At 44.6% G+C, this 13,630-nt stretch overlaps 1 protein-coding gene across 1 annotated transcript; it reads right to left on the reverse strand.

The window, feature by feature from the left end:
- Positions 1-13,145: 13,145 nt before the first annotated feature.
- LOC124019362 (prolactin-releasing peptide receptor-like) lies at positions 13,146-13,625 on the reverse strand (the record flags this gene model as incomplete). Its single annotated transcript, XM_046334679.1, has 1 exon — positions 13,146-13,625. A coding segment is annotated over one exon (480 nt), but the record flags the coding sequence as incomplete, so codon positions are not given.
- Between the last annotated feature and the right edge of the window lie 5 nt (positions 13,626-13,630).

Raw genomic sequence — 13,630 nt, forward strand, 5'->3', positions numbered from 1 at the left:
CCTCACAGAACTTGAGGTACAAATGTCATGTTCCAGAGAAAGTGTAAAATATCAGTGAAGAATCCAGCTACGAACTGGTCTGTTGGGCACAACTTGGGAAGCTCGAGAGACTGTGTGGCTACATTACCATAACGCTGTTTATATAATAGGTTTACACCTAATTGTTGTATAAGATGAATGAGTGAGTATGATACTGTTTGTATAATATGGTTGTGAACTGTTTAATGACGACAAATACAATTCCCTTTTGATTTGAACTAAATCAGAGGACCGCCTCTGAGCCCAGTTGGGGTCAGACATCCTGGGACAGCCTTTTCTGCCATTCTGAATAAAACCCAACTTTGAGAAATAATCACCAGACCATGTTGCTCTCAATCACGGGAGTACAAAGGTTGCAGACCATAGCTGAATATTTTAACCATCCCACGTGGTTAAACTCTTAGACTCTTAGATACCGACAGAATAAGAACAAGTATTTGATATTGATTACTAGTCTGTAGCTAGGAATTCGGTATCATTGAACGCGAAGAACGACAACCGCCGAAACATCCATTCTATAACGAATGTCACTTTGAACTATCTCCTCTAACCAAGAACTAGAGAGAGACTGACGATCCTACAAAAGAAAGACTTTTCACCAGCGATCAAGACGACACATTGAGCGTAAATACACTGCTCTAAAAATAACACTTAAACAACACAATGTAACTCCAAGTCAATTACACTTCTGTGAAATCAAACTGTCCACTTAGGAAGCAACACTGATTGACAATACATTTCACATGCTGTTGTGCAAATGGAATAGACAACAGGTGGAAATTATAGGCAATTAGCAAGACACCCCAATAAAGGAGTGGTTCTGCAGGTGGTGACCACAGACCACTTCTCAGTGCCTATGCTTCCTGGCTGATGTTTTGGTCACTTTTGAATGCTGGTGGTACTTTCACTCTAATGGTAGCATGAGACGGAGTCTACAATCCACACAAGTGGCTCAGGTAGTGCAGCTCATCCAGGATGGCACATCAATGTGAGGTGTGGCAAGAAGGTTTGCTGTGTCTGTCAGCGTAGTGTCCAGAGCATGGAGGCGCTACCAGGAGACAGGCCAGTACATCAGGAGACGTGGAGGGAGGCCGTAGGAGGGCAACAACCCAGCAGCAGGACCGCTACCTCCGCCTTTGTGCAAGGAGGAGCAGGAGGCCCTGCAAAATGACCTCCAGCATGCCACAAATGTGCATGTGTCTGCTCAAACGGTCAGAAACACTCCATGGGGGTGGTATGAGGGCCCGACGTCCACAGGTGGGGGGTTGTGCTTACAGCCCAACACCGTGCAGGACGTTGGCATTTGCCAGAAGACCAAGATTGGAAAATTCCGCCACTGGCGTCCTATGCTCTTCACAGATGAAAGCAGGTTCACTGAGCACACGTGACAGTCTGGAGACGCCATGGAGAACGTTCTGCTGCCTGCAACATCCTCCAGCATGACCGGTTTGGCGGTGGGTCAGTCATGGTGTGCCTCCATGTGCTCGCCAGAGGTAGCCTGGACTGCCATTAGGTACCGAGATGAGATCCTCAGACCCCTTGTGAGACCATATGCTGGTGCGGTTGGCCCTGGGTTCCTCCTAATGCAAGACCATGCAAGACCTCATGTGGCTGGAGTGTGTCAGCAGTTCCTGCAAGAGGAAGGCATTGATGCTATGGACTGGCCCGCCCGTTCCCAGACCTGAATCCAATTGAGCACATCTGGGACATCATGTCTCGCTCCATCCACCAACGGCACGTTGCACCACAGACTGTCCAGGAGTTGGCGGATGCTTTAGTCCAGGTCTGGGAGGAGATCCCTCAGGAGACCATCCGCCACCTCATCAGGAGCATGCCCAGGCGTTGTAGGGAGGTCATATAGGCACGTGGAGGCCACACACACTACTGAGCCTCATTTTGACTTGTTTTAAGGACATTTCATCAAAGTTGGATCAGCCTGTGGTGTGGTTTTCCACTTTAATTTTGAGTGTGACTCCAAATCCAGACCGTGGGTGGATAAATTTGATTTCCATTGATCATTTTTGTGTGATTTTGTTGTCAGCACATTCAACTATGTAAAGATAAAAGTATTTAATAAGAATATTTCATTCATTCAGATCTAGGATGTGTTATTTTTTGTGGTCTCTTTATTTTTTGAGCAATGTATGTTGATTGCAATTGTTCCCGAATGAGTGAGCATTCATGTGTAAAGGATTAGCATTTAATTGTTAGAATTAACTCTGTCGTGACTTCTTTGTCGACCCCCATTGCTCCTTTGTCTAACAAGCCGCCATGCCGGTTCAGCCCACTAGGGCACATTCTATAATTTCATGTAACCATATTTGTTTGTTTATGCATTTCTCTGAATTGCCACAACTAACTAAATAACTGATTTAAGACGATTGATGTATGGATGACCCATAGTGAAGACTGGTTTCGTGCAGGTAACCAACAATTTACGACGTTTGGAATGAGAATAATGTGAGGTAAAATAAATAAATCATTAATCAGAAGACTTTTTGATCAGATGTGAAAATATCTGAAGGTTATAGCTTTGTAATCTGAATATTTTCCTTGGTGCCCCAACTTCCTAGTTAATTACAGTTACATGATTATTCAGTTTAATCATGTAAACAAATCCTGAAAGAATCTTTTATAAAAACAAAGTTTTCAGTTTAATGATAGTAAAGACACGACAGGGCTTTGTGATGGCCACTCCAATACCATGACTTTGTTGTCCTTAAGCCATTTTTCCACAACTTTGGAAGTATGCTTGGGGTCATTGGCCATTTTGGAAGACCCATTTGCTTCAATATACACATGATTGTCCATCGTCATGAAGCCATCTATTTTGTAAAGTGCACCAGTCCCTCCAGCAGCAGAGCACTCCACATCATGATGCTGCCACCCCGTGCTTCACGGTTGGGATGGTGTTCTTCGGCTTGCAAGCCTCCCCTTTTTTCCTATAAACATAACGATGGTCATTATGGCCAAACAGTTCTATTTTTGTTTCATCAGACCAGAGGATATTTCTCCAAAAAGTACCATCTTTGTCCCCGTGTGCAATTGCAAACCATAGTCTGGCTTTTTTACGGTGGTTTTGGAGCAGTGGCTTCTTCCTTGCTGATCGGCCTTTCAGGTTATGTCGATATAGGACTGGTTTTACTGTGGATGTAGGTACTGTTGTACCTGTTTCCTCAACATCTTCACAAGGTCAAGAACATAATAAATGGCTCTCGATCCACCGGATGTGTACCAAACTCACTAAAAGTGGCAGTAATAAAGCCTCTCTTGAAAAAGCCAAACCTTAGTTAATATTTAATATAGTTAATATATCGGCCTATATCGAATCTCCCATTCCTCTCAAAAAATGTTGAATAAGCTGTTGCTTATTAAGCACTGCCTTCCTGAAGACAAACAATGTATACGAAACACTTCAGTCTGTTTTTAGACCCCATCATTAACACTAAGACTGCACTTGTGAAATGGTAAATTACCTTTTAATGGCGTCAGACCGAGGCTCTGCATCTGTCCTCGTGCTCCTAGACCTTAGTGCTGCTTTTTGATATCATAGATCATCACATTCTTTTGAGAGATTGGAAACCCAAATTGGTCTACATGGACAAGTTCTGGCCTGGTTTAGATCTTATCTGTCCTTTGACAAATCAACTGTATTTCGTGTTCCTCAAGGTCCCGTTTTTAGGACCACTATTGTTTTCACATGTATTTTACCTCTTGGTGATTTAATTCGGAAACAATGTTAACACACTGCTATGCAGATGACACACAGCTGTACATTTCGATAAAACATGGTGAAGCCCCAAAATTGCCCTCGCTAGAAGTCTGTGTTTCAGACATAAGGAAGTGGATGTCTGCAAATGTTCTGCTTTTGAACTCAGACAAAACAGATATGCTTGTTCTAGGTCCCAGAAACAAAGATATCTTCTGTTGAATCTGACAATTAATCTTGATGGTTGTACGGTCGTCTCAAATAAAACTGTGAAGTACCTCGGCGTTACTCTGGACCCTGATTTCTCTTTTGACGAACATATCAAGACTGTTTCAAGGACTGCTTTTTTCCATCTACATAACACAAACTTTCTGTCCAAAAATGATGCAGAAAAATGAATCCATGCTTTTGTTACTTCTAGGTTAGACTACTGCAATGCTCTACTTTCCGCCTACCCGGATAAAGCACTAAAATAAACTTCAGTTAGTGCTAAATACGGCTGCTAGAATCGTGACTAGAACCCAAAAAATTATAATTTTACTCCAGTGCTAGTCTCCTACACTGGCTTCCTGTTAAGGTAGAGCTTATTTCAAGGTTTTACTGCTAACCTACGAAGCATTACATGGGCTTGCTCCTACCTATCTTTCTGATTTGGTCCTGCCATACATACCTACACCTACGCTACGGTCACAAGACGCAGGCTTCCTAATTGTCCCTAGAATTTCTAAGCAAACAGCTGGAGGCAGGGCTTTCTCCTATAGAGCTCAATTTTTATGGAATGGTCTGCCTACCCATGTGAGAGACGCAGACTCGGCCCCATTTTTAAGTCTTTCCTGAAGACTCATCTCTTCAGTAGGTCCTATGATTGAGTGTAGTCTGGCCCAGGTGTGTGAAGGTGAACGGAAAGGCTCTGGAGCAACGAACCGCCCTTGCTGTCTCTGCCTGGCCGGTTCCCCTCTCTCCACTGGGATTCTCTGCCTCTAACCCTATTACAGGGGCTGAGTCACTGGCTTACTGGTGCTCTTCCATGCCGTCCCTAGGAGGGGTGCGTCACTTGAGTGGGTTGAGCCACTGACGTGATCTTCCTGTCTGGGTTGGCTCCCCCCCTTGGGTTGTGCCATGGTGGAGATCTTTGTGGGCTATACTCGACCTTGTCTCTGGATGATAAGTTGGTGGTTGAAGATATCCCTCTAGTGGTGTGGGGGCTGTGCTTTGGCAAAGTGGGTGGGGTTATATCCTGCCTGTTTGGCCCTGTCCGGGGGTATCATCGGATGGGGCCACAGTGTCTCCTGACCCCTCCTGTCTCAGTATTTATGCTGCAGTAGTTTATGTGTTGGGGGGCTAGGGTCAGTCAAACATTAGCTTTTTGTGTGGAACATATTGCACTGTTTTTGCATTATTTAAACCAAATTGAGCATGTTTGTCACGATCGTCGTATTGCGGAGACCAAGGCGCAGCGTAATGTGAATACATTAATCTTTTAATAAAGACACACTAAATAAACTACACAAAATAACAAAATGAACATGAAGCTATGATACAAAAGTGCAAACACGTGCAACTAGACAGACAATAACCTTATGAAATACCCAAAGAAGATGGCTGCCTAAATATGGTATGGCTCTGGCGGCTCCTGGCTGGCTGGCGGCTCCGGAGACTCTGGCGGCTCTGGACTAGAGGAGGCTCTGGCGGCTCCCGACTGGAGGGAGGCTCTGGCGGCTCCGGGCTGCGACCCCGTCGTGGTAGGTTCCGGACTGCGACCCGTCGTAGGAGGTTCCGGTCTGCGGCCCGTCGTAAGAGGTTCCTGTCTGTAGACTGTTGCCAGACGCTCTGGACTGGGTACTGTTGCCGGACGCTCTGATTGGGTACTGTTGCCGGACGCTCTGGACTGAGTACTGTAGCCGGACGCTCTGGACTGGGTACTGTAGCCGGACGCTCTGGGCCGGGTTAAGTAGCTGGACGCTCCCGGACTGGGTACTGTTGCCGGACGCTCTGGACTAGGTACTGTTGCCGGACGCTCTGGACTGGCGAGGCGCACTGTAGGCCTGGTGCCGGCACTGGTGGTACCGGGCTGGAGACACGCACCTCGGGGCGAGTGCGGGGAGGAGGAACAGGAGTACAGGGCTCTGGAGACGCACAGGAAGCCTGGTGCGTGGTGTTGGCACTGGTGGTACTGGGCTGGGGGCACGCACCTCAGGGCGAGTGCGGGAGCAGGCACAGGAGGTACTGGGCTGTGGAGGTGTATTGGAGGTCTTGAGTGTAATGCTGACACAACCCGTCCTGGCTGGATGCTCATTCTAGCCCGGCCAATGCGAGGAGCTGGAATATAGTGCACAGGGCTAGAAATGCGCACTGGAGACACCGTGTGCATCTCTGCATAACACGGTGCCTGACCAGTTACACGCTCCCATGTAAGCACAAGGAGTTGGCTCAGGTCTCCTACCTGACTTAGCCAATCTCCTTGTGTGCCCTCCTCCCAAAACAATTATTGGGGCTGCCTCTCGGGCTTCCGTGCTAGCCGTGTATCTCCTGTATCCCTCCTCGCACTGTTCTAAAGAATCCCATGCAGGCTCTGGCACTCTCCCTGGATCGATCGACCAACTCTCAATCTCCTCCCAGGTTGTTACCCATTCGTTTCTTCTCCCGGGTCCATTTCTCCATTAAGCGATGTTCCTCCCAATCACGCTGCTTCATCCTTTTAAGGTAGGTTATTCTGTCACGACGTCATACGGAGGAGACCAAGGCGCAGCGTAATGTGAATACATGATACTTTTAATAAAGATTGACACTAAATAAACTATACAAAATAACAAACCGAACGTGAAGCTATGATACAAAAGTGCAAACACAGGCAACTAGACATAGACAATAACCCACGAAATACCCAAAGAAGATGGCTGCCTAAATATGGTTCCAAATCAGAGACAACGATAAACACCTGCCTCTAATTGAGAGCCAATCTAGGCAAACATAGACATATATAAACACCTAGATGACAAACAACCCCATAAACCTACAAAACCCCTAGGCAGTACAAAAACACATACATCACCCATGTCACCCCCTGACCTAACCAAACAATAAAGAAAACAAAGAATACTCAGGACAGGGGCGTGACAATGTTTAATTTATTTGAGACTAAATACATTTTTATTTCTGTATTATATTAAGTTAAAGTAAGTGTTCATTGTACATTCAGTTTTTGTTGTAATTGTCATTATTACAAATATATATATATTACATAATTTGCATTAAATTCATAAAAATCCTACAATGATTTTCTCTGTCATCTTTTAAGTGGGAGAACTTGCACAATTGGTGGCTGACTAAATACTTTTTTGCCCCACTGTATGAGAGATGAGTAAGGCAAGATAACGGAGACATTATTAAATTGGCTAGTGTTTCATTTCTTTAAAGTGGCCAATGATTCTATTGGCAGCCGTGTGGCTATTTAACAGTCAGTGGTGTAGTGTACAGCCGTGGCCAAAAGTTTTGAGAATGACACAAATATTAATTTTCACCAAGTCTGCTGCCTCAGTTTGTATGATGGCAATTTGCATATACTCCAGAATGTTATGAAGAGTGATCAGATGAATTGCAATTCATTGCAAAGTCTCTCTTTGCCATGCAAATTAACTGAATCCCCCCAAAAAACATTCCACTGCATTTCAGCCCTGCCACAAAAGGACCAGCTGACATCATGTCAGTGATTCTCTCGTTAACACAGGTGTGAGTGTTGACGAGGACATTACTGGAGATCACTCTGTCATGCTGATTGAGTTCGAATAACAGACTGGAAGCTTCAAAAGGAGGTTGGTGCTTGGAATCATTGTTCTTCCTATGTCAACCATGGTTACCTGCAAGGAAAACACGTGCCGTCATCATTGCTTTGCACAAAAAAGGCTTCACAGGCAAGGATATTGCTGCCAGGAAGATTGCACCTGAATCAACCATTTACTGGATCATCAAGAACTTACAATGTTGTGAAGAAGGCTTCAGGGCGCCCAAGAAAGTCCAGCAAGCACCAGGACCGTCTCCAAAGTTGATTCAGCTGCGGGATCGGGGCACCACCAGTACAGAGCTTGCTCAGGAATGGTAGCAGGCAGGTGTGAGTGCATCTGCACGCACAGTGAGGCAAAGACTTTTGGAGGATGGCCTGGTGTCAAGAAGGGCAGCAAAGAAGCCACTTTTCTCCAGAAACATCAGGGACAGGCTGATATTCTGTGAAAGGTACAGAGATTAGACTGCTGAGGACTGGGGTAAAGTCATTTTCTCTGATGAATCCCCTTTCCGATTGTTTAGGGCATCTGGAAAAAAGCTTGTCCGGAGAAGATAAGGTGAGCGCTACCATCAGTCCTGTGTCATGCCAAAAAGTAAAGCATCCTGAGACCATTCATGTGTGGGGTTGCTTCTCAGCAAAGGGGAGGCTCCTCACAATTTTGCAAAAGAACACAGCTGAATAAAGAATGTTTTCAACTTTGTCCTCGAGAACGACTTCTCCCAACAATCCAGGAACAGATTGTGATAACCTTTTCCAGCTGTGATGGGAGCACTTGCAAACCAAGGTGATAACACCCCTAAGTGACTGGAGACGAAAACAACAATTTTGGGTCCATGGCTGGAAGCTCTAGACATAAATCCCAATGAGAACTTGTGGTCCAGTCTCAAGGGCGGATGGACAAACAAAACCCCACAAATTCTGACAAACTCCATGATTGATTATTGAGATGATGATATCCAGTCCGGATGTGTAGAAGTTGAGTGAAAAGCAACATACCAAGTGGATTACAGAAAGATCTTGAAAAGAAGGGTCAACACTGCAAATATTGACTCTGCATCAACTTCATGTAATTGTCAATTAAAGCCTTTGACATTTATGAAATGCCTGTAATTATACATCAGTATTCCATAGTAACATCTGACAAAAATATTGAAAGACATTGAAGCAGCAAACTTGGTGGAAATTAATATTTGTGTCATTCTCAAAACGTTTGGCCATGACTGTAGAATACAATACAGTATATACATATGAATTGGGTGATACAATATGTAAATACAATTTAAAAGTGCCTAATATACTGTATGATAGTGGGGTGGACAGACAGTGGCAAGGGTGGTTGATGTCCTTGATGATCTTTTTGGCCTTCCTATGGCATCGGGTGTTGTAGGAGTCCGGAGGGCGGGAAGTTTGCCCCCGTTAATGCGTTAGGCAGACCGCACCACCCTCTTGAGAGCTTTGCGGTTGTGGGCGGTGCAGTTGCCTTACCAGGCATTCATACAGCCCGATAGGATACTCTCAATTGTGCATCTGTAAAAGTTTGTGATGGTTTTAGGTGTTAAGCCAAATTTCTTTAGCCTCCTAAGCTTGAAGAGGCACTGTTGCACCTTCTTCACCACGCTGTCTGTGTGGGACGACCATTTCAGTTTGTCAATAATTTGTATGCCAAGGAACTTGAAGCTTTCCACCTTCTCCACTGTGGTCCCAACGATGTGGATAGGGGGTTCTCCCTCTGCTGTTTCCTGAAGTCCATGATCATCTCCTTAGTTTTGTTGAAATAGAGTGAGAGGTTATTTTCCTGGCACCACACTACGAGCCCTCACCACCTCCCTGTAGGCTGTCTCATCATTGTTTGTAATCAAGCCTACTACTGTTGTGTTGTCTGCAAACTTGATGATTGAGTTGTAGGCGTGCATAGCCACGCAGTCATGGGTGAACAGGGAGTACAGGAGGGGGCTGAGCACACCCCCTTGTGGGGCCCCAGTGTTGAGGATCAGCGAAGAGGTGTTTTTCTTACCTTCACCACATGGGGGCGAACCGTCAGGAAGTCTTCAGGGTGCTTCCTGTTTGAGTTTGAGTAACAGTGCGATTTGCCAAGGCAGGATACTCTGAGCACAGCCCAATCAAGAAATCTGACAGTGGCTTCTGATTAAATTCAATTTTCACAGAACTTCTTGTTGCAATTTCGATGCGGCTCTCTTGTTCAGATATCGGTAAGTGAACTGGAGGCAGGGCATGAAGGGATAACGAATCCAGTTGCTTGTGTCATCCGTTTCGGAAAAGTACCTGCGTAATTGCACGCCCAACTCACTCAGGTGCTTCGCTACATCACATTTGACATTGTCCGTAAGCTTGAGTTCATTTGCACACAAAAAATCTTACAATGATGGAAAGATCTGTGTTGTCCTTGTTAATGCAGACAGAGAAGAGCTCCAACTTCTTACTCATAGCCTCAATTTTGTCCCAAACATTGAATATAGTTGCGGAGAGTCCCTGTAATCCTAGATTCAGATCATTCAGGCGAGAAAAAACATCACCCAGATAGGCCAGTTGTGTGAGAAACTCAGCATCATGCAAGTGATCAGACAAGTGAAAATGATGGTCAGTAAAGAAAACTTTAAGCTTGTCTCTCAATTAAAAAAGTGTCAATACTTTGCCCCTTGATAACCAGCGAACTTCTGTATGTTGTAAAAGCGTTACATTGTCGCTGCCCATATCATTGCATAGCGCAGAAAATGCACGAGAGTGCAGGGGCCTTGCTTTAGCAAAGTTAACCATTTTCACTGTAGTGTCCAAAACGTTTTTCAAGCTGTCAGGCATTCCTTTGGCAACAAGAGCCTCTCGGTGGAAGCTGCAGTGTACCCAAGTGGCGTCGGGAGCAACTGCTTGCACACGTGTTACCCCTCCACTGTCTCCCTGTCATGTCTTTTGCGCCATCAGTATAGATACCAACATCAGCAGCAGCTACGTTTGGCTACATACGGACCATTTGTGGAATTCCCGCAAAAAGATAACAGCTAATGACTGATGTTAATTATTTGACTAGGCTACCTGTATTTGACATTGTGTTGTTATTTCGCTGAACACTAGATGGTTTGATTTTTATTTTGGGCAGTGAAAAGAAGCTACCCAGGCGAGAGAAAAACTCACCCAAATGTATAGCCCGTTGGAAAAAATATAAATGGACTGTTTGGAATACCTGGTTTAGACCTTTGCTCTCAAGATATTGAGGAACTATCTCAATTCACAGGTTTGTGGTTGGTCAAGGCTTATTTATTGTGAGTGATTGTCAGTTTCATCTGGGTCACAGAACTCATTACCATGGTTTCTCACTTATTTGGTCTTATTAGAAGTGTATGAAAATTAATCACTAAAAATATCAACCACCCTGACAATGATAAGGTGTTGAATGTGTATGTGACCATGACAACAAGTATTCTCTTGAATTCTTTACAAATGTTCTTCTTGCAGTCAACTCACAGCCCTTTCCTTATTGATACAAATGAGATGTGTAGATGAGCAGATTTGATAATGCATTCAAATCGTAATCAATCAATTCTGTTGGACTGCTCTTTCATACCACCTGTGGACTTGCTTTGCCAGACAAACATTTACATGTTTTAATTTGATTGAATATTAAAACATACAATCTACTTGCAGTGTAGCCGCTCAACATTTACATTAGTCAGTCATCTAACAGACTACCACCCAGAGTGACCCACAGAAGCAACCAGGGTCAACGGCCTGCTTAATGGCACATCAACAGATTTCCCACAAGGTAAAAAACATGGAGATCCATCAGTCACTGGCCCAAGCTTGTCTAGCAGCCATATCAGCTATGTTTTTTTTAAAGGCAGTAAATGAGGCTGAATGAACTGTTTCGCTGCTAGACAAGGCTCCGCTGAGAGCCAGATGTCCCAGTGGTAAGGATTCACTCCACGGTGTTGAAAAGAAAGCTCTACTGTTGGGACAGCTTTATGTAAGCCCTTACATTTTGTGGGCATCGTTTGTCACCGTTAAAGTGTGGTTAATGTGTTGTGTAGTGGCTTGCTGGTGCAATGCAGCAAAAATAAATAAAGTGACTTTGCCCCACCAAGATGTACATGCTAAAATCACAACTGCATTATCATTACACAGGTGCACCTTGTGCTCGGGACAATAAAAGCCCACTCTAAAATGTGCAGTTTTGTCACAGAACACAATGCCACAAGTTTTAAGGGAGCATGCACTGCCCCATTTTGCAACAATATGTATTTTTCTGTATAACCTGTATTTAACTAGACAAGTCAGTTAAGAATATCTTATTTACAATGACGGCCTACCCCTGCCAAATCTGGACGACGCTGGGCCAATTGTGCTCCACCCTATGGGACTCTCAATCATGGCCAGATGTGATACAGCCTGGATTTGAACCAGGTACTGTAGTGATGCCTCTTGCACTGACATGCACTTAGGCCGCTGCGCCACTCGGGAGCCCCCGATCTGTATATAATTCCTGGAAGCTGAAAATGTCCCAGCTCTTCCATGGCCTGCATACTCACCAGACATGTCACCCATTGAGCATGTTTGGCATGCTCTGGATCAACGTGTACGACAGTGTTCTAGTACCAATATCTAGCAACTTTGCACATTTATTGAAAAGGAGTGGACAACATTTAACAGGACACAATCAATAGCCTGATCAACTCTATGTGAAGAAGATGTGTCGGACCAGGTCACACCAGATACGGACTAGTTTTCTGATCCACACCCCTACTTTTTTTAAAAGGAAACAGATGCATATCTTTATTCCCAGTCATGTGAAATCCATAGATTAGGGGCCTAATGCATTTATTTCAATTGACTGATTTCCTTATGTGAACTGTAAAGTTAAAATATTGGAAATTGTTGCATGTTAACGTTTGTTTTTGTTCAGTATACTTCATTACGTTTACAAAAGATGTACATGCATGATGCAACCATTTCCGTCACAGAAAGTAAAACTGTGTTTTAACGTGCAACTTGCCAAAAATGGAAAACAGGTTAAATGGAACCAATTTCAATCTTTTTTGACATGACCAAATGTGTTTAATTTTTGTTAGTTGTTGAGAGACTGAAGCTATCATCTTTGTCACCAAGCCAGGACCCTCTTCTGTGAGGTTGGAAGCTGCGTTCCCATCTGGTAACGTGCATCACCTGTCAGTCACAACCTTGAGGTTGTAGAGACTTTTGAAATCAAGCAAAAACTAAACCCAAAGCATCTATTATTAAACCATCACTTTGTATGCATCATATGGGAACACTGTACAATAAAGATAATGCTTATATAAACAGCATAATGTACACCGAAGATGTCCTTCATGATCAACTAACTCCTGATGTTTCAACATGTCTAAGAACACTTCAAATGCAGTACTTTTTTGCAGCACTCTTGTTTGTGGCACAGTTTATTGCACTTGTGAGTAACCACTTAATAATATTGTGCAGAAATGTACATTACTTTTCACAAAATATGTATTAATTGGGCATGAGAAACAGGGAGTGGGGTCAGAAGAATCAACTATTTGAAAAACAAAAGTAATAATTTTACCATCTTATCTTACAGTACAAAAACCCTGACCAAAAATATTTCAGCTGGTTTCAAGACCATTCTCTGAACAAATCCTGTGCGGGTGGGTGGGAGGGTGGGATGAAGGGGTTCACGCTGTTTGTGGCACAGTGGTTAGCAGGGATGCCGATGCGGCGGTGGCAGGTGAACATCTTGCGCAGCTCGGCACGAAAGCGGTTATGCAGCCAGGCATACAGGAAAGGGTTACAGCAGGACGAGCTCATGGCACACAAGTGGCACAGCAGCTGGATGAGCAGGAAGTAGCGCTTGTCGATCAGGTCAATGTCAATGTCCCGCAGCACGTTGAACACACTGATGGGCATCCAGCACACGCCGAAAGCCGCCACCACCAGGGTGATCAGACGGAAGGTCTTGCGCTTGCGGGTGCGCTGGGCCTCGGCCTGGCTCTGGGTGCGGTGGCCAGGCACCACACAGTTACGGAGCTTGACAGAGATGCAGAGGTAAGAGATGCAGAGGGCAGACAGAGGCAGGACGTAGGTCATGAAAAGTGTGCTGT

Source organism: Oncorhynchus gorbuscha, unplaced genomic scaffold, assembly GCF_021184085.1.
Source record: "Oncorhynchus gorbuscha isolate QuinsamMale2020 ecotype Even-year unplaced genomic scaffold, OgorEven_v1.0 Un_scaffold_8138, whole genome shotgun sequence".
In the NCBI taxonomy this organism is placed as follows: domain Eukaryota; kingdom Metazoa; phylum Chordata; class Actinopteri; order Salmoniformes; family Salmonidae; genus Oncorhynchus; species Oncorhynchus gorbuscha.